This window comes from Pezoporus wallicus, unplaced genomic scaffold (assembly GCF_028554395.1).
Source record: "Pezoporus wallicus isolate ANWC-B61680 ecotype Strahan unplaced genomic scaffold, APGP_CSIRO_Pwel_v1 contig_5069, whole genome shotgun sequence".
In the NCBI taxonomy this organism is placed as follows: Eukaryota; Metazoa; Chordata; class Aves; order Psittaciformes; family Psittacidae; genus Pezoporus; species Pezoporus wallicus.
In genome coordinates, this window is record NW_026642361.1 from 3,811,130 (window position 1) to 3,835,927 (window position 24,798).

General features: G+C 38.1%; 1 protein-coding gene across 4 annotated transcripts in view; it reads right to left on the minus strand.

Moving 5' to 3' along the window:
- SYT1 (synaptotagmin 1) overlaps positions 1-24,798 on the minus strand; it is a 357,216-nt gene that overhangs the window by 62,417 nt on the left and 270,001 nt on the right. For 3 of the 4 annotated variants that reach the window (XM_057429544.1, XM_057429543.1, XM_057429545.1), the window contains 3 exons: positions 21,762-21,884; positions 18,391-18,558; positions 14,575-14,742 (listed from right to left, as the gene is read on the minus strand). In XM_057429544.1, the coding sequence (XP_057285527.1) occupies positions 14,575-14,742; positions 18,391-18,558; positions 21,762-21,884 (459 nt within the window). The remainder of the gene's footprint in view (positions 1-14,574; positions 14,743-18,390; positions 18,559-21,761; positions 21,885-24,798) is intronic. The other variant, XM_057429546.1, reaches the window with a different exon arrangement.

A 24,798-nucleotide genomic window follows, 5' to 3' on the forward strand; every position in this document is an offset into this window, starting at 1 on the left:
CTTTGTAGCCAGCTATCTTCTTCCCTTTCCTCTGCAACAAGACAAAAAGAACTTGCACCTTGTACCAGTCCCAGATACCTTATATATAAACGGTGCTTTCTTCAGTGACACTAGCACCACCTGATTCACTCAACTCCTGCAGACAGATGTCCTCCTTTCTCGTTTCTTAATGCTGCAACACCAGTCCAGCTTTCATGTTCCTCCATCATATCCCCCAGCTCCCTTCCACGAACCCAGTTACAAACCCCCTACAGTACAGCAGCCACCTTCAGAATGTCCTAAACTGGCGATTAGGCAAAAGGCAGCACATGACATCGTTGTTTTAAAACTAGAGACCTGCTGGTTAGCTAAAGGCAGGCCAGCAGAACACATGAGGATCCGGCATGTGCTTAAGGGTTTCCAGCGAACAGGGCAAGAATCTGAGTATCTATCCTCTTTAAGGCAGCACTCTCCATTAAACTTACAGGAACCTTCTTACCATGCTCCCCAGCTTCCAGGGCAGCATACAACACAATTCTCTGTGAAAACCATCTCATACCTTTATTTTCACAAGAAGACAACTTCTTGTGAAAAAGGCAGATCAAGATCCTCACTGCACAGCAATCACTGTGATGACCTGGAAAGAACTCCAGATGAGGGTACTGCACAGCAAAATGAAAAGGAACTGGATTTGCTAATGGGAAAATCACAGACAGCTGATGTAAGTTAACAGTTGACAGATGAAGTCTTGTAACAAGACAGTTCTTCACCTGTAATTCATCAAGATGAAGAAGACTTTCCTTCATGTATAATTTCACACAAGTCAATGTCACCTTTTATTTCTATCCATTGTTTCTGTGCTACAAGCACAGGCAAGATTTGAAATCCATTTCCATATCATTGTTCTCCGTTTGGAACGTTTTTTATATTGTCCTCTTTTACTAATCTGTGTACTGGAGATTTTTCCGGAGTATCAAAACTGCCTAAAAATATGAGATGGGGTAAAGGATATGCAGCTGGAAAAGCAGCAAGCTGAAAACCCTCAGAAAAGCTCAGAGCCACTCCTGTTCTAGTTTCAGGGAAGTCAGAAATACATAAAACGCTCTCTCAGATAATTTCAATATTTTTGTCTTTGGTTCCAGTTGAAATGAAGAAGCTGATACATGCCTCCCTCTGCAACACCTTGCATTATAAATTTTCAGTTCAGCTCATTAAACATTTGTGCTCAGCTTGAGAAGAGTTCCTTCCAACTTGTGCTATGTTGTGAAATCTATACTTTTCCTTACCAGGCTCTTATCAACTTCTTAAACTAAGAATTCAAAAATCTATTTTTATGAAACTACTGAAACATATTCAAGCTTTTAGATAAATACATACTAGCAAAGCCCTCTTTTATTACTCCACTTCCTTCCAAAGTGAAGGCTATTTCACTTTGAAAAATACTCTTCAGACATTCTTTGGGAAGAAAAGACAGCTTATCAAAGGTCACCATAGCAATCAGTACCACACACTGAATTTCATTAATCTTTTCAGTATAAAGGAAGAGGTCATCTATAAAAATCTAGGAAAGTAGACTGCACTTATCATGAGATCTCTGGCTCAATGATGTTCACTTTTAATAAATCTTAGACCACAAGGGAAATTCCAGGAGACTGGAACAGTGCTAATGTTATGCCCATCTTATTAAAAAAAAAGGCCAAATGGGATGAAGGCAGAGTACCTATCAGACATTTGCCATCTATCAGACCGAGAGGAAACAAAAAGAACTCACAAAAGTTTGTATTGATATTGATTTAAGGCATATGAAATATAATTACGGTGAAGTCACATGTTTTTATGTAAAACAGGTCTTTTCAACTAAAATCAGATTCACTTTTTAATGACATTGTAAATTTAATCGATGAAGGGAAACAGACAAACATTTTTACTTTTCTATTCAAGGTCTGCTTCTATCTTTATAGATCCAGAAGACATTTGTGCTGATAAAGTAAGCAGGTGATACAAAAATTACCATAATGGTAAACAATAATGCAACAGGTTGGTCACAGAGAAAGTGCTAAATCACCTTGCTGCAACCAGTAATACAGAGTACATTTTCATATAGCCTAAAGCAAAAATTCTATATCCTAAGACAAAGAACTCAAGACTATTTCAAGTATCTCCTCATCAGGACATATATTTTACAAGGCAGTGTCTCCTGCTGAGGATTTAGGGTCATAAGCTACAGGCTACAGACCATGAACTGTTAGTGTCATGCTGCACAAAACATTCAGTAGTAGAAGAGAGCAGAAGTAGCTGGTGACTTTGCCTGTCTTGCAAAGATGTAAAGTATACTGCACACAGTTCTTCTGTACATCTATTTTTTTAAGATGCTGAAAACTACAAAGGAGGTAAAAAGATGCAAGTCCTATCGGAAATAATGGAGAAGAAGCCTGATTGTAAAAAACATAGAAGATTAATTTCTGCAGCTTTCTGAAAAGAAGATCAGAAGTGACTTGATTGTGCTGCATAAGTACAGTAGAGAAGAGGAAGCATGGTGTATTAAATAGCTTGAATCTACTGGAGAAGGCCATAACAAGAATCAATGACTTGGAGTAGAATCCAGTAACATTAAAATCACAAATAAAGTACACATCTTTAACAGAGAGATAGAGTAACTGCTGAAGTTATAAGGGATGTGCTATTTTTTCCATCTACTGATGTCTTAAAATCAGTAACTTGCAAACTCTTTGGGTTTGAAGACCTTCTAAGAGTTTTCCAGGTGAGGTACAAAGCTGCCTGTAATGAATGCTCGTCTATTGCCAGCAGCCTCCTCTTTGTATCCTTTGTCATTAAGGTCTCACACAAAATTTTCCAGTGTATTTCCACAAAATTCTGATTAGATGGTATTAAAATGTCATGGGAGACTTGGTTTTGGTGAATTTATATTAAAAACCATGCAGGATAATACTGAAAGTCAGAATGCCATGAGGAAATCTGAGCTTTCAGAGTTTGCAGTCTATGGCTATGCAGCCAGGACAAGATGCCATGGGCTGAGACTCAGAGGGGTTCTCGCTCCTTGCTCTAAAATCAAGCAACATCTAACTTTCAAGCTTATTAGGGGGTTTCCTTATGCCACCTTTCTCCCAGCTTGTCACAGAGGGAACACTACTGTCTCCTGGATGCTGCCTGTTCTCTGGACTGAGTTTCATTACAGGAGGTTCTTTAAAATGTTCCCTGCAGACCTAGGAGTCCTCCAGATTTAGGGCAGACTACCTCACCTCAGTTAGAAAAATACCCAGTTTGAAAGGATATATCAAGAAATAGAAAATTTCAAGAAATATTTCTATTTTTTGATAGGAAATAGACGTATTTCTAAACAAAACAAAGGTTTTTGAAATGGAACCTCTTACCCCAGAAAGAAAAACTTAATGTTAGCTAAGTCTAAGCTCAGTGCAAATAAACCAGATCAGATTAAAAAAGCTGTCATCCTCAGTGAGTTGTAAGAGCTCATTTAGTGGTGCCTTCTGGCAACAAACTTAATCCATGAACAGGGGGGCTGAAAAGACTAAGTGGCATGTCCCAATGTTTATACACAAGATATTCAAAGCTTTAGATGTAGCGATTGTGCTTGAAGGCTGATTAACAGCTAGTTTTCATGAGAGGGAACATATAAACAGGAAAGTTTTAGCGCCTTAAATTCTTACATAATGTGACCAGTGTTTGAGCTCACAGGAACTTACACCAATTGTAGAACTCTACAGCTGAAATCCAAGCAGGAAGCCGATATTCTCAAGTCATTCTGGAACATACAATTGCTGCAGCACATCTACAATCTGGTCTTGTTTACTATTATCATATGTTGGAAAATATTAATTTTTGATTGCATATTTTTTAATCATAGAAGCTGTATCTTTCAATACACAAAATGTGCATATTTTTCCTTTAGGCTGATGGATAAAACTTAAAACATGACGCTCTCCACTAAGAAAATGCCCAACAGTTTAGTACCACAGACAAACATTCTAAAGAAATAATCATGTTATTTAAGAGATTTTATATGACTTAATGATTTAAAGGGAATGTTGAAAAGTATGATTCTGTATCTAGAGAAACATCATCATTTACTATATCAAGTTGCAACGAGACAAATTGGTCCTCATTGTAAAAAAAAACAAGAAAGGGGAAGCATGCACATATTTAGATGGTACTGGTAGGTACAGATGTGTTTTTTGGAGGGCTTTAATGCATTATCAAAACCAAGTTAACGTTTAAGAATGATATAAAAAGAAAATGCACGGATGGAAATCTACTATGACAAGAAAAATAACAGGTTAGGGATGTGCTGTGGAAGAACTGCCGCTCTTACTTTGTGTAATACTTGTACCTATTTTCTGTACAATAAGTATGAGCAAAAAAATCAGAGTTATCAAAATTAATTCAAATGACCCACATTTCCTGTAAAACTTGATCGCTCTAAAACATCACAGAAAATTAGTGTTTGGCCTGACTGATTAATGTGAATGCCTGAATGAGTAAAAACACTTTCAGCATAATCTTCTTCTATCTAATTCTGGGCTGGGCATAAACAAATAGGGGATGTCAGCTGCAGATCTTGGGGCACTCACATGAAGATGAGCTGCTGCCAGTTTTGAAGGCTGAAATGAACTTATCAGAGAACTTCCTGTTAATTTTCACAGTTACTGAAGAAGATATGCAAAAACAAAGGTAAAATAACTGGATTCCAGAAAGCCAAGGCATTTCTGCTCCGTACTCAGGTTTACATGTCATATGTACACATACACACAGAGTAAGAACATTCTGAGAAGTGAGGAGATGGAGTGATTCACAGAAGTCTGACCTCTGGTCAACACAAATACTAAAAAAGCAAAAAACTTTAGACTGGAAGCTAAAAAGTGCAACTTAATAATTAACTGACTCAGATGTATAGTATGATGGTAGAAGGTAAAAAAAGAAAACCCCAAAAACTAAAAGAGTAAGAAACCGAGAGATCAGTCAACATTGAGGGTAAGCCTGCGTGGAGTCCTCCTAGCAGCTTCCAGTATCTGAAAGGGGCCTACAAGGATGCTGGGGAGGGGACTCTTCGTTAGGGACTGTAGTGATAGGACAAGGGGTAATGGGTTCAAACTTAAACAGGGGAAGTTTATGTTAGATATAAGGAAGAAGTTCTTGACTGTAAGGGTGGTGAGGCACTGGAATGGGTTGCCCAAGGAAGCTGTGAATGCTCCATCCCTGGCAGCGTTCAGGTCCAGGTTGGACGCAGTCTTGGGTGAGATGGTTTAGTGTGAGGTGTCCCTGCCCATGGCAAGGGGGTTGGAACTAGATGATCTTAAGGTCCTTTCCAACCCGAACTATTCTATGATTCTATGATCTTACGATTTTCTCCCTTTGTGTGGCCAGTGCTATGAAAATCTGGAGAGACAGAGAGAGGAGAGAAATGGTCTACTTTTTAGACCGTGGCACCATTCTGGGAGTAAAATTCTTTGCTATTGGCATTCTAGATGGCAGAGAGGTTAGAAAAATTTGAATTGTATAGCCCGAGCATTATAAATGTTCATGCTGAGATAAGTACAGAAAAGCATCTGCATCTATCTTGTCAATCTCTTTAAATCTTAGGTGGATATAGTTACCTATAAACATCCAACAATATTAGTATTTGCTCTGATCTGTGTGATTGAAAGTGAAATATTAGCCACAATTAGTCCTTCAAAAAGAACTGTGTGTATGCTGTAGACTGCAAGATCTTAAAAACTGGAAATGTCACCTCTCCATTAACTTACAAAAGAACACATAAAATCCAGAAACAGAGGTGTTCTGTGAAAAGGTTTTTTTTCCTGCAAGTTATTATTTTGTACAACAGCATCCTGCCCAGACTGAATTAGACACAAACAAGAGAAAAAGGCTGTGCTATTTCTCAGGTTTTTAGAATCTAATTTAAATCATCATGTTTCTCTAGTCAGGATGGTAACAGTCACAGAGTAAGCTGCAGAAGACCATGGAAAAGACTGAGGAAAGAAGTACAGGGTTGATTACACTGAAACCATCCAGCTGCATCACCTGTAACATGCCAACAAACATATCAGTCAACGTAAGGAGTTCCTTTGGCCCTTGGTGGAAGGCTGAGTTTCCTGACACATTTGAACAGGTAACTGTAGAATCAAGCTATCACTGTCTGTCATCCATTAAGCCTAGAAATAAGACCTGGTAATACATCCTAAATTCAGGTACTCTATCTTTTAAAATATTAGCATAAAAAATTAAAAGCCTAAGACCACCAAACTAAAAATACATTATTCAGTTCTAAATTCTAACCGTGATTTCTCTAAAAGAAAGGTATTTGGCGCTAATTCCTGTCACATGTATAACATAAAGTGCTTCAAATGCCAGTTAAGCTCATTGTTGAACTATACTGAAACACAACAGGCTCTGAAAAGAGGTTAAATGGTTACTATGGTAATCCCCGACATGGTCTAAATTGGTTTTTAAGAGCTGAGGGAGGGAAAAAATGAAGAAAATGGCTAATCCCTTTCTTTCTCCAACCACTATTCTTAAGTCTTTATCCTTTTCAAAAAATACATCTTTTTCTGATGCTTCTGTAAACCAAGATCTTTTAGTTCTACCTGGAGTGGGCACAACAAAGTGAGGAGACCAGAGAGGCAAACTATGCTTCAACCTTTTAGTGAATAAGCTGTTTTCTTTGTGAGAGCTGCTCTTTCCTTCTGACTGTTAAAAAGCTGGTCTCTGCTCTGAAGGTCCTTCTAATGACAGTTATTATGGATTATTTTGATACAGCTATCTCACAGCTTCCTTTAGCTCCTGATCCTGGTTTGTAACAGCAACCAGATAACAATTTTTGTCACTGTTGGTTTGCAAACTGAGGGGAGAAAGGGAAATAGGTATTATGTTAGACTATTGCAAAACTTCTGCCTAGAATCCCAGTGAGAAATAATCATTTCTGTCTTTGGATAATACATTCACTGATGCTATCGTCAGAAAAATAAGTAAGTATGCCAGAGTCTGGGTGAAGAACAATTTAGGAAAATTTCATATATAACATGTTCTGTAGCCCTTGCACACTCATCAGCTGATCCTGAAGATGCATTTGCTATCCCTCCATATTACAGAGTTTTGTAACTGCAAGTACTCCAAGATTATGGCTGTATTCCCTGGAATTCTTTCTGTAGCTTCTATCCAAAACATCTCTTTGTACTGCTGCTTTAGGGCCTTCCACTTGGAATATACTTCAACTCATGCAAATGACTGATACATCAGCTATCTGACTGAATCACTTGCAGTTACATGGAAAAAACTTCCAGCATCTAAGTGATATAAATTCTGCTTAAGCCTTCTTAAGAAGAAGTCTAAGATGATTTTGATCCCTCTCAGCATCTTTCTCAGAAACCTTTAAATTAAAAACACCATTCAGAACATTGCTTTCCAAATGCTACTGTGTGTTTTGCATCCAAATTCAGTATTTTGAACTCCTTGGCTGGTCTGGCCTCCTTCCCCTCTTAAGCCTTGCAAAATATCCTATACTTGAGCAATAACCCCCCACACAATAACAGTAAGAGGCAGAGGTGAGGAATTCCATCAGCCTTACAACTTTCTACAAGATCTATAAGAATATAACTTATGTCTTGTCTAGAATAAACATTAATATAATTATTATCTCTTGTATCATAGAATCATAGAATAGTTAGGGTTGGAAAGGACCTTAAGATCATCTAGTTCCAACCCCCCTGCCATGGGCAGGGACACCTCACACTAAACCATCTCACCCAAGACTGTACAACCTGGCCTTGAACACTGCCAGGGATGGAGCATTCACAACTTCTTTGGGCAACCCATTCCAGTGCCTCACCACCCTAACAGGAAAGAATTTCCTCCTTGGCTTTCTGGGCTGCGAGCGCACACTGAAGCCAGCTCATGTTCATTTTCTCATCGACCAACACCCCCAAGTCCTTCTCCGCAGGGCTGCTCTGAATCTCTTCTCTGCCCAACCTGTAGCTGTGCCTGGGATTGCTCCGACCCAGGTGTAGGACCTTGCACTTGGCATGGTTAAACTTCATGAGGTTGACATCAGCCCACCTCACAAGCGTGTCAAGGTCCCTCTGGATGGCATTCCTTCCCTCCAGCGTATCAACCGAACCACACAGCTTGGTGTCATCGGCAAACTTGCTGAGGGCGCACTCAATCCCACTGTCCATGTCAGCAACAAAGATGTTGAACAAGACCGGTCCCAACACCCATCCCTGAGGGACACCACTCATTACTGGTCTCCAGCTGGACATTGGAGCCATTGACCGCAACTCTGTGTGCGGCCATCCAGCCAGTTCTTTATCCACTGAGTGCTCCATCCATCAAATTGATGTCTCTCCAATTTAGAGACAAGGATGTCGTGTGGGACAGTGTTGAACACTTTGCACAAGCCCAGGTAGATGACATCAACTGCTCTAGCCCTGCCCATCAGTTCTGTAGCCCCACCATAGAAGGCCACCAAATTGTTCAGGCAGGATTTCCCCTTAGTGAAGCCATGCTGGCTGTCACCAAGCACCTTGTTGATTTTCATGTGCCTTAGCATGCCTTCCAGGAGAATCTTCTCCAAGATTTTGCCAGGTGAGGTGAGACTGACTGGTCTGTAGTTCCGTTGGTCATCCATTTTCCCCTTCTTGAAAATGGGGTTATATTTCCCTTTTTCCAGTAGTCGGGAGCTTCACCTGAATGCCGCGATTTTTCAAATATGATGGACAAATATGTATGGATCATCTGATCCTTAGGACCAAGCATAGAATCTACTTTTTCAGCACAATTTAACCTCAAGACATCCTTCCACACTTGAAAGACAAATAAATATGTTTTTGACAAACAAGCAATACAATTTTTTCTGATCTCAGAATGAATACTGTCCAGAAACAGAAGGGCCCCAGAAGAGACTGAATTTAACACTATCACTGAACAAGTTCTTGTCTACTGTCCTCTGTATTTGAATTCAATATCTGTAAAGTCAGACAGTCTGAGATGAATGAAGGCAAGTTTCCTTTTGATTTCAAGTCAGCCAATTACATTCTTTTTGTTATAACATAAGAATGCTTCTGACCTCCTAAGGTAAGAGTCCCTTCCAGAGAGGGAGTTAAGAAAGAGAATTCTCAATAAAGGTATATAATGGAATGTCAGCAGTTTGAGTATGAAAGGCGAGAAAAGAAAAGCCTAATTCTAATAGCCTGAAACAGTACTGTAACTGCCCTACTCGAGTCAGATGGTTTTATCTTTAAAATTACAACAGTTTAACATCTTCAATTTCAAGATAAAACTTGCTTAATTAACTGCTGATGAATTTCAAATCAGGCTTGCTAATTCTCAAACTTAAGAAGTCCTCTGTTGTTCTCTGTCTCACTATCAAATTCAGTTCCTTTGCAGGATAGATGCTGCTCTTACAAAATTGAACACAAGTTCAACATTGAGCATTTATTATGTGGAACTCTGTGGAACCTGAAAATTAACCCCTCCTCAGATTTACCACTTTGAAGTTTTAATTGGGTGCAAGAAGTGAACTTAAGAAAACTTGAATACCATGTGGAAAACATTGATTCAACATAATAAACAGCTAAATAAAGGAGACGTCACTTTTTAAAAGTTGTCTGACACTGACAGCATCTCCATAAGGATAATGATACTTTTGTTTCCAAAGCGCTACCTGTGCTATCTGCAAAGCAGTATAGGAACTAAGTATTATTATTAGAGATGGAAAAGGCTTCTTAGATCACCTATCCATCTCTGATGTAACAGAAAATGACAGTGATTTGCTGCTGTGATTTGACAGTGGCATTTGTAAAAATGTCCTTTTTTCTTAACTCTGCAAGTTTCAGTGCTGAGGATTCAATAAGCTAGACAGCTTACTAACTTTGTCAGTCTCCATTTCTACGAAGCATACTGAAATACATTCATTTCAGGCCCACATTTCCATCTTCTTCCTTCAACTTTTATTTTTTGAGGTGGAAGGAAAGAACAATCCTCATAAATATAGCATGTCAAGCTTCACAGAATTGGTGCACTCCCCAGGTGCAGACCACTTGCATCTCACCCCTTTGCAAAGCAGTAATTTAGCATCCTTCCTGCTCGGGATTGTGCATCATGTAGGAGAGAAGCTGTTGCGCATGTTGCTGGTGTTTTCCAGCAGGCTTCTAACTCCAAAGCCATCACAATATACCCATCACAATGCGCTGTGAAATGAGCATGCATCCATCATGTAACCTATACAAAGTGGATGCCTGATCAGATAATGCATAGAGTCTTACATGCTGGCAGTCATTAGAGGTCTGCAGAACTCCTGGTGGTCGATACTGGCAGGTTGAAGATACTCCTCCTCATGGAATAAGGCTCTGCTCCTCCATCAGTTTCAAGAGAAAGAATTGCTTCTGCTTTTCCTTATACTCCCTAAAATGTCTTGGAATATTTGCTGCAACAGGTTTTCAATTTAAGTGCCGATATAACCAAATGTCTGGAGGGAAATCAGTTGAAGTATTCAGAAGATGACTCTCAATATGATTCACACTGCTGTGAGCAAAGAAGAGGACTGTCTGGCCTTCTGTACTGGAATGATAACAGATATTGGATGCAGCGTTACTCAGATAAAGTTAATGGCAGTGACATCTGGTAGATGATACAGAAGAGTAAACTCCTATCACCTGTTTCCTAATATTCTGTGCCCAAACCATTATATGTCAGACTTGGTAAGAGTGAATAACCTTTCAGTATCTATCTCTCTTCCCTCCCATGCTCTCAGTCGTATGAAACTGAGGGACTGCTACATGAATCACCTCCACATATTCACAAAGACAGAAGAGCTAAAAGCCGCCAGGGAAAAAGGATTCAAAGTACTGGCCTCCCCAACATTTAGCAGTCATTGTACAGACTTACACATTCTGAAAGGCTTCTCTCAGACATAACAAATGCTTACATAAAGTCTGGTACCTTCAAAGTGTTTCACCAGCATAAATATATTAATAAGACCTTTCCGAGAAGAGAATGCAGTGTCAGAGAGATGTCATTCAAATGGCTGGGCTCTTAGAGGTAGAGCTTCAGATATTTCATTAAACCTTCATCCTCTGCCATCAATGTCAAGCCCGCTTAGAAAGAAGGATGGAAAGTACAATGGAACTTTATGAGCAAAGAGAAAAGTAACTGCTCGTAAAATGATTTTGCCCTCTCTGATTGCAGTGTTAATTAGATTGTATATTCTGTGATGTGCATCAACTGAATTCAACATAAATTGAAACAAAAATAAGATTTTTATACTCAGTTTGACTGTTGCCACCTAGATGGTTCTTTCAAAGAGACTGGTGACAACTGCCACTGATGTGCTTTGGTATACATCTTGTTTAGGGGTCATAATGAAAACATAAAGGATAGTCTGGCACATGACACTTGATTAGAAACATATTTAGAATTTTAGTTAGCACTAGGTTGTTAAGAACTGACAAACTTACCCTAAGTGCTGAAGGAAAGAAACCATGTCATTCTTTAAATATTGTAGACCACATACAGACACCCTCTTCAATGATAAATTCATTATGCAATTGTAACATGCAGAATAGTCTACAAAAGCTACTTTTGTAGCAATAGAATTAAGTTTGTCATACATTTTTGGAGGAAAACCAGTTGCTTAGGTTTTAGTTTGCTTTTTTTTTAACAATGTTTTCTTACAAACAGTAAGCCAGAACACCATACCGTGTTTGTGACCAAGAGACAGGCATGTGTTTGTTGCTACACACCTGGCATGGGTAAATCATGTTAGCCTCTGTACATGCAGTACTGTATTTGCTAATTCTGAAGCCAGGGTACTTCGTGGTTGCAGCTGCATCTGCTGTGAATTCTGCAAAGTCAGCTGATAACAGGTTTATGGAGATAGGACCTTTCTCTTCCTTCTCTGTCCCCTATTCTATGCACTAGACTTTGTTTGGCATCTATGTTGCAGAGCAGAGGCTGGAACACCAAAGATGGTGAGGTACCTGGCAGTAGTCATATATGGAAAAATGACATTTTGCGTGAAACAGCTCCCAGACTACTGACAGACTCTTGGTTCTTTATAGAGATTTATTTTCTAAACTGGGCTAAGCAATTCTCTGAATTAGGCTCACCATATATATGATGGAAGTAGAGTTTCCATAACAGAGCAAAAATAAATGAAGAGCTTTTTTGATTAGAAATGCTTAGTCTGCCTACATCATGAGTAACTGGTTTCTGTGGGGTCACTTTTTATTTGTACAGTGAGCTCAGGAGCTGTTGTAGAAAAGCTACAACTAGTATATAGAAATATAAGATTAACAAAGAGTCCAACTAACCTGAATTATGATACATTCTCATATTTATTGGATACCTTGCATGCTTATGAGCATAGAGATGCAAAAATGAAGCAGGAGACCTCCTGTATTATGAAAAAAATATCTAGGGAGTTCGTGTAAGCACAGTTTTCCATGATGTATTCACAGCATGATATTGCCTAGGTTATTATATAATATATAATAAGAAAATAAATAAAAAAGCCACACGTAGGTATGAACTTCAAAAAGGCTCTATAAAAATCCTACAAATATGACAGTGTTTTTTCTGCATTTAAAATACCTGAAATTTGGAGAAAGGTGAGGGCAGAGGCTCAAAAGGGAACTAAGAAAAGCTACTTTCTTCTAGCTGACATGACTCTCATGCAAATATATTAGAAGTGACAAATGACAAACAGATATAGAAATATACATCTGTCAGTTCACTTGGGCTCTGAAAACACAAATTCTGTACAACCCAGATTTCATCTCTACTGCAAACTATTCAAAGCACCTGTGCTTACTGTTGTAAGATCCAAATACTTTAAGAATAATTTATTTTTATTACCCCATTCTGTTCTAATAAAGACTTACTTCCAAGTCAGAATGCATTTCTGGAAGTAGCTCACACTGTTCATTATCTATTTCAACCAATGTTATTTTGTTGTTTTCTATCAGCAGGATATGAACCTTATGATGCAACCAAGCGACTGAGTCAGGTCCTACTGTGGATGTGAGCTAGAAAACTCAACAGGCATATGTTCTATTTCATAAGACAGATGAAACCCTACACTGATTTATACCATGTTATCAGTCAGTTGCATATGGGTATATCATTGCTTATATGCTAGAAGCTTAAAGTTATACCAAAAAGGTAAATTTTCAATTTCTCTTTGCATAGTATTTGGCTTATTTTACATGTTCTGAAACAGAAGAATATAAAGCACTTTAAGATCATACACAACAGTGCAATAAAAGTCCAATTTCATACTTAATAAAGTTTGCAAAGATTAATACACTGCAGTTTCACATTTCCAGCCTTCTGGTATGCTGAGGCCTTAAATGAACAGGGCCCTTGAACTGCAAACTTTTTATCTTTTTATTTTCATCCTTAGCTATAAGAGTGAAAGGAACGTGGCCCATATAGCATGGTACCACTGCATATGCAGGAAGAGCGCCCTGCAAATGCTGTAGCTATGAAACAATTGCATGCAGAATAGTCTCAATGTAGCAGTGGCTTTCAAATCAATAAGCAGCGAAGAAAAACATCTGAAAAGACAGTCTTTGAAATCACAGAAAAAGGCAAGATGAAATCTACCATTTTTGAAAGCCTGAGAAGGCTGCATGGCTCAGCACCTGATGAGTTTTTCACAACTTGTAACCTATATCCAATATTCAGGGTTTTGTCACTTGTATTAAGGAAAGATTTAATCCAGCAATTGTCCCTTTAATTACAGAAACTAAGGTTTGAATCCAAAACAGCTTATTAGCTAAATAAACAACAAAGAGCTCAGATTCTGATTTCTTCTTCTCCCACCAGAGAACTGAAGCATGCTGTGCACTCTATTATGAGTGGGCAGATATTATCGTGCAATCAAAAGGAAAAATAATGTAAAACTGAGTACAAAACGCTCTTACAACAAGCAAAAAGGTGATGTGCCAGTATGAACAACTTCACAGGATGCCATGTAAACGTAGCACCATACCTACTAAATAATGAACTCAGGGGACACTGGCATGGAGAGGAAAATAGAAAAGATGATTAATATTCGAGTGAGATGACATTCCAAGGTCTTTGTCAAATGCATAATTCTAATCAATGGATATTATTGCATAGCAGCTCAATAGAACTGTAAGGTATTTCAGTGAATACCTACCATTAACTTCATGCACAATAAGATGCCTTGAGATATAAACATCGAGAATGATTAGGGCCACAAAGAAGCCTAAATACACACAGCTCTTCCTTACAATTCAAATGTAAATTCTATGTACCCAAACTGCATCAGTTCAAGAAAAAGTCAAATTCATGAAAACTTTCTTAATATGTTGCACAAAATATCAGAAAGATTGAAAATAGGATTAGCAAAGGAGAATGCACCATTCACTGAGTACTGGAAAAGATGTTTATCAAAAATTTATCAGGTGAAGTAAGTCTGAGAAATGCTGATAACAGATGGGAGCTGTCTTGGCAAAAAAAAGTTGCTGGTTTGACTGTTTCTGTGGCTGAGGATAAAAGTATTCCGGGGGAAAAGAAAAAAAGGTTGATTTTTCTTACCTCTTCCTTCTCTGCACTTTGCAAGTCCCTCCATTCCTCAGTGACATGACCGAAGTCCACTGTGTTCATCGCAACCTTATACTCCCCAATGATATCATGTTTGGAGAAACGATCAAAGTCATAAACTGCCATCACTAAAGTTTTTCCACCCAGCTCGGAGTATGGCACCTGCAAAGATGAGAAAATGACAAACTCTCTATCTAAAACAATAAAGATCAGTCCACTACAATGCAAATCTATTTCTTTGGTTTATCAGCTGTCATCTCAAGTAAATTGAGCTGCAGAGAAAATTATGAGGTGTATTTGTTTCAGAGTCACCAGGTGCAGTATTTTTTGAGGCCGGGCTCTGGCACTCGATAGAACAATGTGGCAGCTCACTTATCACTCCCCGCATTTTTCTCATTCTACTTCAAATCGTTTTGTGGGTGATGAAGCTCAAACAGAAAGCCCAATTATTTGCAGTGAAGACACATGAACTTTTCACACAATGGTGTCTTTTCCTCAATAGATCAACTGTCATCACTCAGAAATGGATAGCTCCCAGACTGATGAAAAAAACAGAACTGGCTTACTCTATCTGACACAGAGTAATTAGACACTAAATAGTTCTCTTACGGTACCACTGCCTATTACTGACCAGGGCATATTTTTCATTATTATATCTTTCACACTGTAGACACTAAAGTGCTTTCCAAGTCACAGTGTACAGCTAGAAATTGTGGTGCCAGAAGGCCAAGTTCTGACTAACTCACCAGCTGTTTTGATGTTTTGGACAGATGCTGTGAGTTAGGACGCTTATGAGTCACAACTTTAATATTCGGATGAAAATGTGCAGCTCAGGTAAGCTACACTTGCGTGGCTGTCTGGAGAGGTCTGATTTAGGGATTGTTTGGACTTATATTGAACACTTGGTCAATTTGCATATATTCTGCAAGTATAAATGGTTTCCATGGGCTTCAGTAAACATTTTGTTATTAATTGTCTATACAAAAAACATAAATGAAAGTGTGGCATTATCACTGGCCTTGTTAATTTCTGTATGTTCCGGTCTGTTTAAACCCAGGAACTGTTGTCTTCTGCTCATGTCTGCCTTCAACTTGCTTTTCAAAATATTTACTAATAACATAAGGACTTTCTTTCCTAACATGTTATATAATGTTTAAAAGAATCTTTTCAAGTTGAGAGCCAGCTCCAGCTTCCATTACTGAGTAAATTAGTTTCAGTGGGCACAGGGTTATGTACTGTAATAAATACTACAGCAAAATCTATTTTGATTCTGCAAATTCTGTGTAGCTTCTAAAAAGTCATAGAAGGCAAATATATGTGGAAGGCAGAATACTAAATAATTTCACTTTTATTTTTACACAGACTCAAAAACATGAGAAGAGAAATGTTCTAAAGTTTCCTTCTCCATCAGTTTATAATGCCACTTAATGGATCCTGGTCATTTGGAATGCATGGAAAGACTACATCTATCATTATTTAGTTGTGGGTTTTGTTTTGTTGTTTTTTTTTTTGTAACTTGACCTCACTAAAGCTTGTTTTAGCTACCTTCCTTTTTAAATGCTTCCTCCCTTCTTTACCTCTAAAGTAGCCTCAGCCTCCAGGTTTGTTCAGGACTACTAAGGATGTCCTCAGCTCTTGTGAAGGACTTCTCCCTCTCCCTGCTTTCTGCTCTGCTCAGAGATACCCAGCCTCTTGACATAATTCGGGTAAGACCCTGGTAGATGAGTGTTTTTCTGGCATGGACATGTCATAGAATCACAGCATGCTTTGAGTTGGAAGAAAACTTAAAGCTCACCCAGTTCGAACCTCCCTGCCACGGACAGGGACACCTTCCACTAGACCAGGTTGCTCCAAGCCCCATCCAACCTGGCTTTGAACACTTTCAGGGACGAGGCAGCCACAGCTTCTTGCGGCAACCTCTTCCAGTGTCTCACCACCCTCACAGGGGAAAACTTCTTCCTAATGTCTAATCTAAATCTACCCTCTTTCAGTTTACAGCCATTCCCCCTTGGCCTGTCACTACAAGGCCCTTGTAAAAAGCCCCTCTTCAGATTTCATGTAGGCCCCCTTTAGACATGAACACTCTTTCTGCTTTGGGGCTGAGAAGGAAAACCCCCCTCTGCCAGACCGGTGTTGGCCGTCTAGGATTCCTCAGTTCCCTTCTGGCAGTGTGGTGCAGGTATACAACTCAGACAGCTGGAGCCTGATTAACACATGCACCCTGGAACAGCACCACAGATATCTGGGAAACAGAACTGAAAAGGGGACTAACACAGGGAACCACTCAAAGAAAAGTAGGTTTGAGGTCCGGGGCTGTGTTATGTTTCTGCAATACATAAGAAACATAACGCGCTCACTCCTATTAGCCTTTCTTTAGGAGGAAGGCTGGCAGCTCACAGCTGTGCCCTGGGAGGAGGTAACAAAACTGGCCTGGGCTGCCTGGTGGGCATTTCTGCCAAAGCGACAGATGGCAAGGATGCCAACAGAAGTTGTGCACTACCTGAAGTGGGTCACAGAAGTAAGGCTCTGCCCAACTACATCGTCAGTAGTTCCCACCGAAATTATTTATTACAGTTGCAGCAGTAGTTAAATGGTCACTTTTCTTTTACACTGTAGTCCCCAGAATAATGATGGTATTTAGCATGCCCCATGGGTTTTCTCTTGAGTACAGACCACAGTATCAAGGGGATAATCAGTTCCATACTGGCATGCACCTAAACATTGTCAGGTATTGTGCTGAAAGCAAACTTTCTTCTGGAGTATAAAATTTGAATACTAAAGATGTGACTTAAAACAGTGGACGTTACAGCCCAGGAATGGAAGACTGGATTTGTAATTTGTACCTTTGGTTCTTTTTTGTTTCGTGAGCTTCATGGGAAACTGTAATTTAGAACTCTGTTTTCTTTTAAATACTCTCTTAGGGAAGCTCAAGGAAAAAATAACTCCCCACAAAAGATTACTTTTATGAACATCTTCAAGGGAAAAAATAAGCTTATATATGCAGTAGTGGTTCTGGCCTCCAGGGATATCTTTCTCATTGAATGATTACATAGCCTGAGTCTTTCACTGTTCCTGTTTTCAGTCTGAGCTGTCATTATAAGATTGGGCACAGAGAGAAAGTCCTAAAGTAACAGCAGAGGAATGTATATTAGGAGAAGCCCTGTAAAACATACTTTATACTATTCCTTTATTATATTTAACCAGCATTTAGGTATGGCTACAGTTTTAGAAAAACACTGTTGACAGATATTATTGGAATGACTTCAGTATTCAACTTAAGGCTTAGCTACATTTATTTAACTCATATGTCATTAAACCTGAGACACGATTTCTTTTCATATGTAAAGCAGCATAGCAAATAATTGCTATGACAAAGTCCAGCAAGATTAATCTGCCATATTGTCCTTCATCTGTTTACCTTTTTGAGGGGAAAAGAAATGGTATACGGAAATTCATAAATCAGACTACAAAGATACTTAAAGAAAACGCTGGTCTAGTGAAATTCACCCAACATTTTTCAAGGTGTCACTGTTTTCTGACTTTCTCGTAAGTTTTATGCAGCCATTAAATATGGATTGGATTGTCATACATCAGCTAACCAAAGTGCCTAAAATCAAACTGTGCCTTTTACACCTACTGAGGTCTGACCCTGTGTTACACCATTCCATCATAAGAAGATTGAGTATCAGAGGTTTCTACAACATGAAAAACCACTATGCTCAGCTACCAATTAACTAATATATCTAACACAGTAGCCAAACATGAGACAGTCGTTAAATAAAAAAGTTTCAATAACTATCAAAAAAATACCTTGAATGTAAATTGCTCATTGAAAACAGGGTTAAGGGTCTTTCTGTGGACTTTTGTCTCATATTTCTTCTTCTTGTCAGGCAGCAGGAAAACTTTCACATAGGGATCAGATGTACCACCCATATCTAATGCAGGCAGCTCAGCTGCTTGAATAATTCCAACCAGAAGCTGAAAAGAGAGAAAAACAGCAGAATGAAATTTCAAATAGATATTTATAAAAAACCCCCAAACTGTAACAGAGAAATAAACATGGAGACTCTATTTCTGGTCTACGAAAAAATATTCCCCTCCTTCAAGGAAGGCAAATGAAGCAACACTATAGACTTTGGAAAACCAATTATGGCAGATGCAGACTCTACAAAGGCTGTTTTTAAGCAGAAAACAGGTTTTCAAAGGGCAGCTGATTACAGCTAAATACAGACTTCATCTTTTTAAAGACTGCAATCAAATAACTTTCAATTGCTCCCTCCTCTTGTGCATTATATTTCTATGCTGGGCACCATGAATAGAAATCACATTATTAAACAGTCAAGAATGTCTAATTTTGACTACAAAATTTGTATTCTAAATCCCCAGCATGTAACCTTCCCCCTAACCAAACACAAAAAGGTGATATATCAAATGCAAATCCTCAAGCAGAGCTTTGCTGAAAAGAAATGGATTTCGCAGTTTTCCTTGTATTTAACTTCTCTTGCTATGTATACAAATGGGTTTAGATAGTAAATTAAGGACAACATTTTTGAAAAATACCACATAAAAACTAACCTTTGGTAACTAAACCCTAATAACAATTTGTAATCTCATTGCAAGCCAGAAAAAATCAGTTTCTTAAATCTCTTCTGTACTTTTAAAAGTCAGACTGAAACACATTTGAAACTTGTAAATACCTTGGCAATTTTTTAAGTGTTACAAACAAAGGGTTATGTTATGTTGTCATGTTATGTTATGTTGACATATCAGCTTGTATTAGGCCTCATCACCACAAGGGAGTTGAGACAAAGAAATACTTTTAATCTAGCTTCATGTCAGAACTAAGGTAAACATTCAAGTGAGTCTTCAAGGTCAATGTGGAGGCAAGATATTAAGAACTGAGGATGAAGTCTGATAATAGTTCTTAAAAATCAGTGTTTCAGTCACAATATATTTGTTTCTCTCATAGATGAAGTGTTCAAAATTGAAAACAGAAGCTCTAACAAATGAAATATAGAATAACATAGTCAATCTAGAAAAGAAACTTCTGAGAGATTTCTCAAAGCTGGACTTACTTTTACCAGTTCTAAATTCACAGTATGGTTTGCATATTTTCCAATGGAAAATTCCTGGGAAATTTTCCCTCTTAAGCTCCTAAGGACTCTTTCAATTAGAATTAAGCTATAATTTTATACATGCTATATGAAATTAGGACTCTTAAGATACAACATTTTCCTTTAGCTGTAAGACACACTTCTATCTCATTCTTTTCCTAGATGCATAACAGTTCATAAATACATGGCCAGATTCAGGATCTACGTCTAGTCTTTCACATCTAAGAGTGAAAACTAAGTCTATGACTTCTACTTAAAAGAATGGAAAAGCAACTGAATTGCTTTAAAAAAATTCTTTCTCTAAAACTGAAGCATCATACTCTGGAGAGTATACTGGTCATCCTGTCTCCATTCTCAACCTTGTGCAATATATTAGCCAGATTTTTGGTCTGTAGTTTCATGCCACTGCACTATACTAACCTAACTGAATCCCCTCTTCTACTCTTTTATATCTTCTATCCCCTGACAAATTCCAAGCTGCAACGTAGTTTTAAGCAGCAAAATAGGCATCCATGACTCAATTTATTACCTTAATTAAATACTACACACTTTTACAGATTTGTTGCTCTCACATCCTATTTTCCTTTGTAAAATATAATTCATGAATCAACATTTCCTTTAATAAAATTCACACAAAGTTTGTTTTCATATTCTAACAAAACTGAAATCCATCTGTCAGAACATATTTGCAGCTTTTCCTTTCCCCCTCTATAGACCTTCTGCTTCGGAAGGGTCTAACGCTTCACACTGATTTCATACTGATTTCAAGGGGGATGAGTGTGACTCAGCACATGGCCAGTCTTCTGGCAGTTGAAGAAAAGCTCCTTTAGCCACAGGTTCTCTAAAGGCTTCAGAATGATTTTTTGCTCTTGCATTGCAAATAAGCACTGGCAGTCAGGAGATAGTTGAAAAGACAGGAAAATAATATGTATTATGCCAGGTCATAGCTGTTGCTGACACAGAACATTTTCTTTATTTCTCTTATTTTCTTTGTCTTGCAGCAAGTAAGTGCACTGCATTCTAAGAACAGCAAAAACAAAGAAATTGACTGTGGAAAAAACCCACAAGTACATGTAAAAGTCAGTTCAGATGAAGAATAGGAATAAACAGGGATTTAAGTTCAGTAGCCATTTCTTTCCATAAATAGATAAGAATGATGTGGTTTTGACTTAAGCTGTCAAAAAATGAAATGAAAGGTGTGTATTCTCAAGTTCACTGAAAGCCATGCAATAAAAGTGAAGAAGTCCAAAGTTAAGTCAGTTTTAATGTGAGGCTGTGAATTGATATAATTGACAAAATGATCCCAACCACAGCAGAAGGCCAGGGAGGGCAATTAAATATGAGCTAGTTTAGGATGTGGTCAGACCTGTTAAGTAGGTTGATTCTAGGTCTGTATCATATTATGGTGCTTATTCCTACTGGAAACTTGGCTCAGTATGTGAAAGTTTGGTCTTACCAGTTTCAGAGTAGGGTACTGAAGGAGTATCAGTCCATGACTGGAGAGATTCCTCTTGTCCAAATTTTTTTGTTTGTTTGTTTGGTTTTTTTTTGTTCCAAACTAAAGTTTTCCTGGCTAGTAGATATACTTTAATGGACAGGAACACAACCTGATGCAGCTAATAATAGGCAATCTTATCAATTTGCTAAAAGACCCAAAACAAATTAACTTACTTCTATGTCCCTCTCTTCTACCTCCCATCTTTTGTTTGCTTACATTTTAAATACCTGAAGGCTGAAGCTATCTTTTACTGTCTGCATGCAGACTCCATAATATAATGTGGTTACTATAATGTGGTTTGACATTGATTGGTGATGTCTCAAGATAAAAAGTTATTAATAACTATTAGATAAAACTGTCTTCAATTTTGATTAAAGATGCAATATAAACTCCAAGTACATTGGATTCCAATTTACTAGTACCTCTGTCATGAATCTTCAGTCATGCTTTCTCCTTTTACTCTGTACAAGCAGTAAGGATTTCAGAAATAATCTACCATATTAAACGCATTACCTCATTCTCCCTTTGCACACACAGAAGTAAAAGGTTACAGGTTGGTTGTTTCAAACCTGATTGTTCTGGAAGTCATAATCCAAAGAATATTGGATTTTCCCTAACTTCTCCACTTCTTTTGGTTCTTCTTTCTCTTCCCCATCAGTCAGCCCAGTCTCAGCATCATCATCCTTAAGAGCCTAGAAAGAAGGAATATATTCATAAATAAGGTAAACTCTTCAGGACCAGTTTAGAATAGACACTGTCCTCAAATCTATGTAAAAGCCATTAAAAGCAAGCATGACAGCAGAAGTCCAAATATGCAATTTACATATATTTGTATACTATTTAGGTTGCTCAGGAAGATATTGTAAATCAGCAAGCAAGCAATGGAAGTAGGACGAAAGCTTCTTCGACTATTACAAGCAACCATTGTTATAAAACCTGAAAGTAGAAACAAAATACCAGCTCAATATGAAAAAATTCTTCTGGGCTCACACTGGCTCTTAAAGAGGCAAAAGGAGGCAAACATGCTATTGAATAAGCAAAGTCATACATTCATTCAACTTAAGAATATCTTGGCAATGTCAAACCTGGTTGTGCATGCTGTGAATTGTTTGCAATTGGCAACGCATTTCTGTAGGATTACTATGATTAAGAGCATGTGCTGGGGATGAGTTCTTCCTACAATCATATGCCAAACATTTTTCATGTTTATTTAGAATGAATATGGAAGCAAAGTTTTCACCATGCCATTAGCAAATGCATGTTTCTCTGTTTCTCTCCCTCCCGAGACCAATTTCCTTTTTATTCATTCTCACTATAAAGCTTGGCTGAACCAAATTGATTGCAAGTTGATTTTAGTTTGCTTAGGAGGAAACACAAAAATAAAGAAATACAGAACTGCTTACAGCTTTTTCTATTCCATAAACCCTGCTATTTTTAAAGGACACAGCAGTTACCTTAGATTTTATACATAATTAAAATACTAAATGATGTAATCATTTTTTACTGTACCAGAAAGCAGAAGTATTTGCACTGTGAAAAAGGGAATTCATACAATTATTAAACTGTATGAACAAGAACTAACTTTGTAGATCATATTCCAGCAGAACCTTACCTAAGTAAGAACTGAAAAATGGGCAAAAGTGATGAGACAAATAGTGAAAAATTGTGGAAAATGTGAAAATAAAGTTGATAGTGTGAAATCAAGGAATCAATACTGTGCGTTCACCCAGAATTGTTATTTGCATGTTACAGTAAACAGTATGCTTATTATCTATAAAAGCCCTGTCTGGACGAAAGTTCCTTCTATATGAAACTTCTGCTTGCACAGAACTTTTAAGTGCAAGAGTAAGATTTGTTATGCTCTTTTTTCACAATGTGAGGTGGTCTGAAGAACCTACAGCATTTATAAATGGGATGCAGCAGGAGCTCTTTATCTGAAGACAGAGCAAGGCTGGAAAGTCACTATATCCATAGTTGATGGCTGTTGGTGAAGGATGATTGAACATGAAAGCATTAACATTCTCACTCAGCCATGAACACAGTGGGGATCACACAACAATTGTGGAGGTGTGGTAAGAAGAAAGATTGAAGTAGAAAATGTTATTTTTCAGAATCTGGATCTAAACTTAGAAGGTCAGATGTAAAACTGTACAGTATTAAGCAATTATTTCTCTGATTTCAAAAATAAGCTAGAAATTCAGCTGGCACAGCTCAACTGAAATCAATGCAACAACATTGATTTATGCAAGCTGAAGAGTGGGGTTTGAGTTAAATGTCTGAAAGTTAGTGAATGATGGACTCTTTACTAGGCACATAAATTACAGTGTACCTGGATGAGACTGGTGGGAAAAGTCAGCAGTGAATAGGAATCACCTGTGATACTGGAAGAGTAATAACTTTTGAACTAAACCACTTCTATTTCAAAGGGCTGAGCTGCCTAAAATGAAAATTATTTTATTTAAGTTGCTGAGCTGCTAGTAAGTTCCCTGGCTGTAGCACAACCTTTTTGTTAGCACAACAACAAAGGTGACACTTCAAAACTGACAGGCTCCATGGCAAGAAGCACAGCCCCCTGCAGAATCACATGTGGGCCTTTCAGTATATGGGGTGATGTGATTAGCAAAACACCTTGCTTTCATTGGCAATAAAAATAAGCTTGAGGTTTTGTGATAATGAAAAAAAAAAACACAAAAAATGACTCAATCCAACTGAAGCAACCACATATATCAGAGCCTGGAGAAAACAGGAAGCAATAACTCAGAGTGGGATGTTAACTCCAAGACCCACTGCTCTGATTCATCCCAATACTGCCTTAATAGAGGACTCCATGACAGAACAGTGACAAACAGCTCCAGTATATCACTGTTTCTGTGACAGTTGCTGGATTTCTGCTGTTTCATCTACTTTTGACCTGTATTTTGTTGAAGAGGAAATATCCTACAGCCATTCCTCAGGGATAAAAGGCAGAATACAAAAAGAACCTTATATGCTAATTCCTTGGTATGGTGAATTTGTGACTATTGCACTAAGAAAATTGTGACATAATCATTGCTAGGAAAATGATATACTCTTCTGCATAGCTGATCAATCTGGGAGATGCCAGAGCTGTAGCTAACTCAATGTGAAAAGATTCTTACTTATATTGAAAATACAATGGGAAGCTAACATCCCTCTTGCAAGGGAATTTTGAAAAGCAGGCAGAAAACATTGCTGCAGGCTTGGTTAACATTGCTTGGTTAACTCTGTACAGGTTATGAAAGGCCTGTTGGAAGGTGAAAGTCATCTCCTGGGGAGATGGAAAACATTGCCTGTTACTCACATCAGCTGAGGAGCTATGATTCTTCTTGGCAATGACTCAGAAACACTGAAGCACTAAGAAACATTAAGAATGATGGTGTTTAGATTTGGCCAAGGTCATGGCATGGGGGGAGGGAAGAAATGACAAATTATTATGTCTACAGGAGTCTGTACATAACCATTTATACTGCCAAGAAAAGAATTTGCTTTCGAACTAGAGACCAAAGGTACAAGAAGTTGAGTCAAAGGAAGCACAGAAGTTTCGTGTTTGATGCAGCTGCTGAATTCCAAAGAGGAAAAAGAATTGGA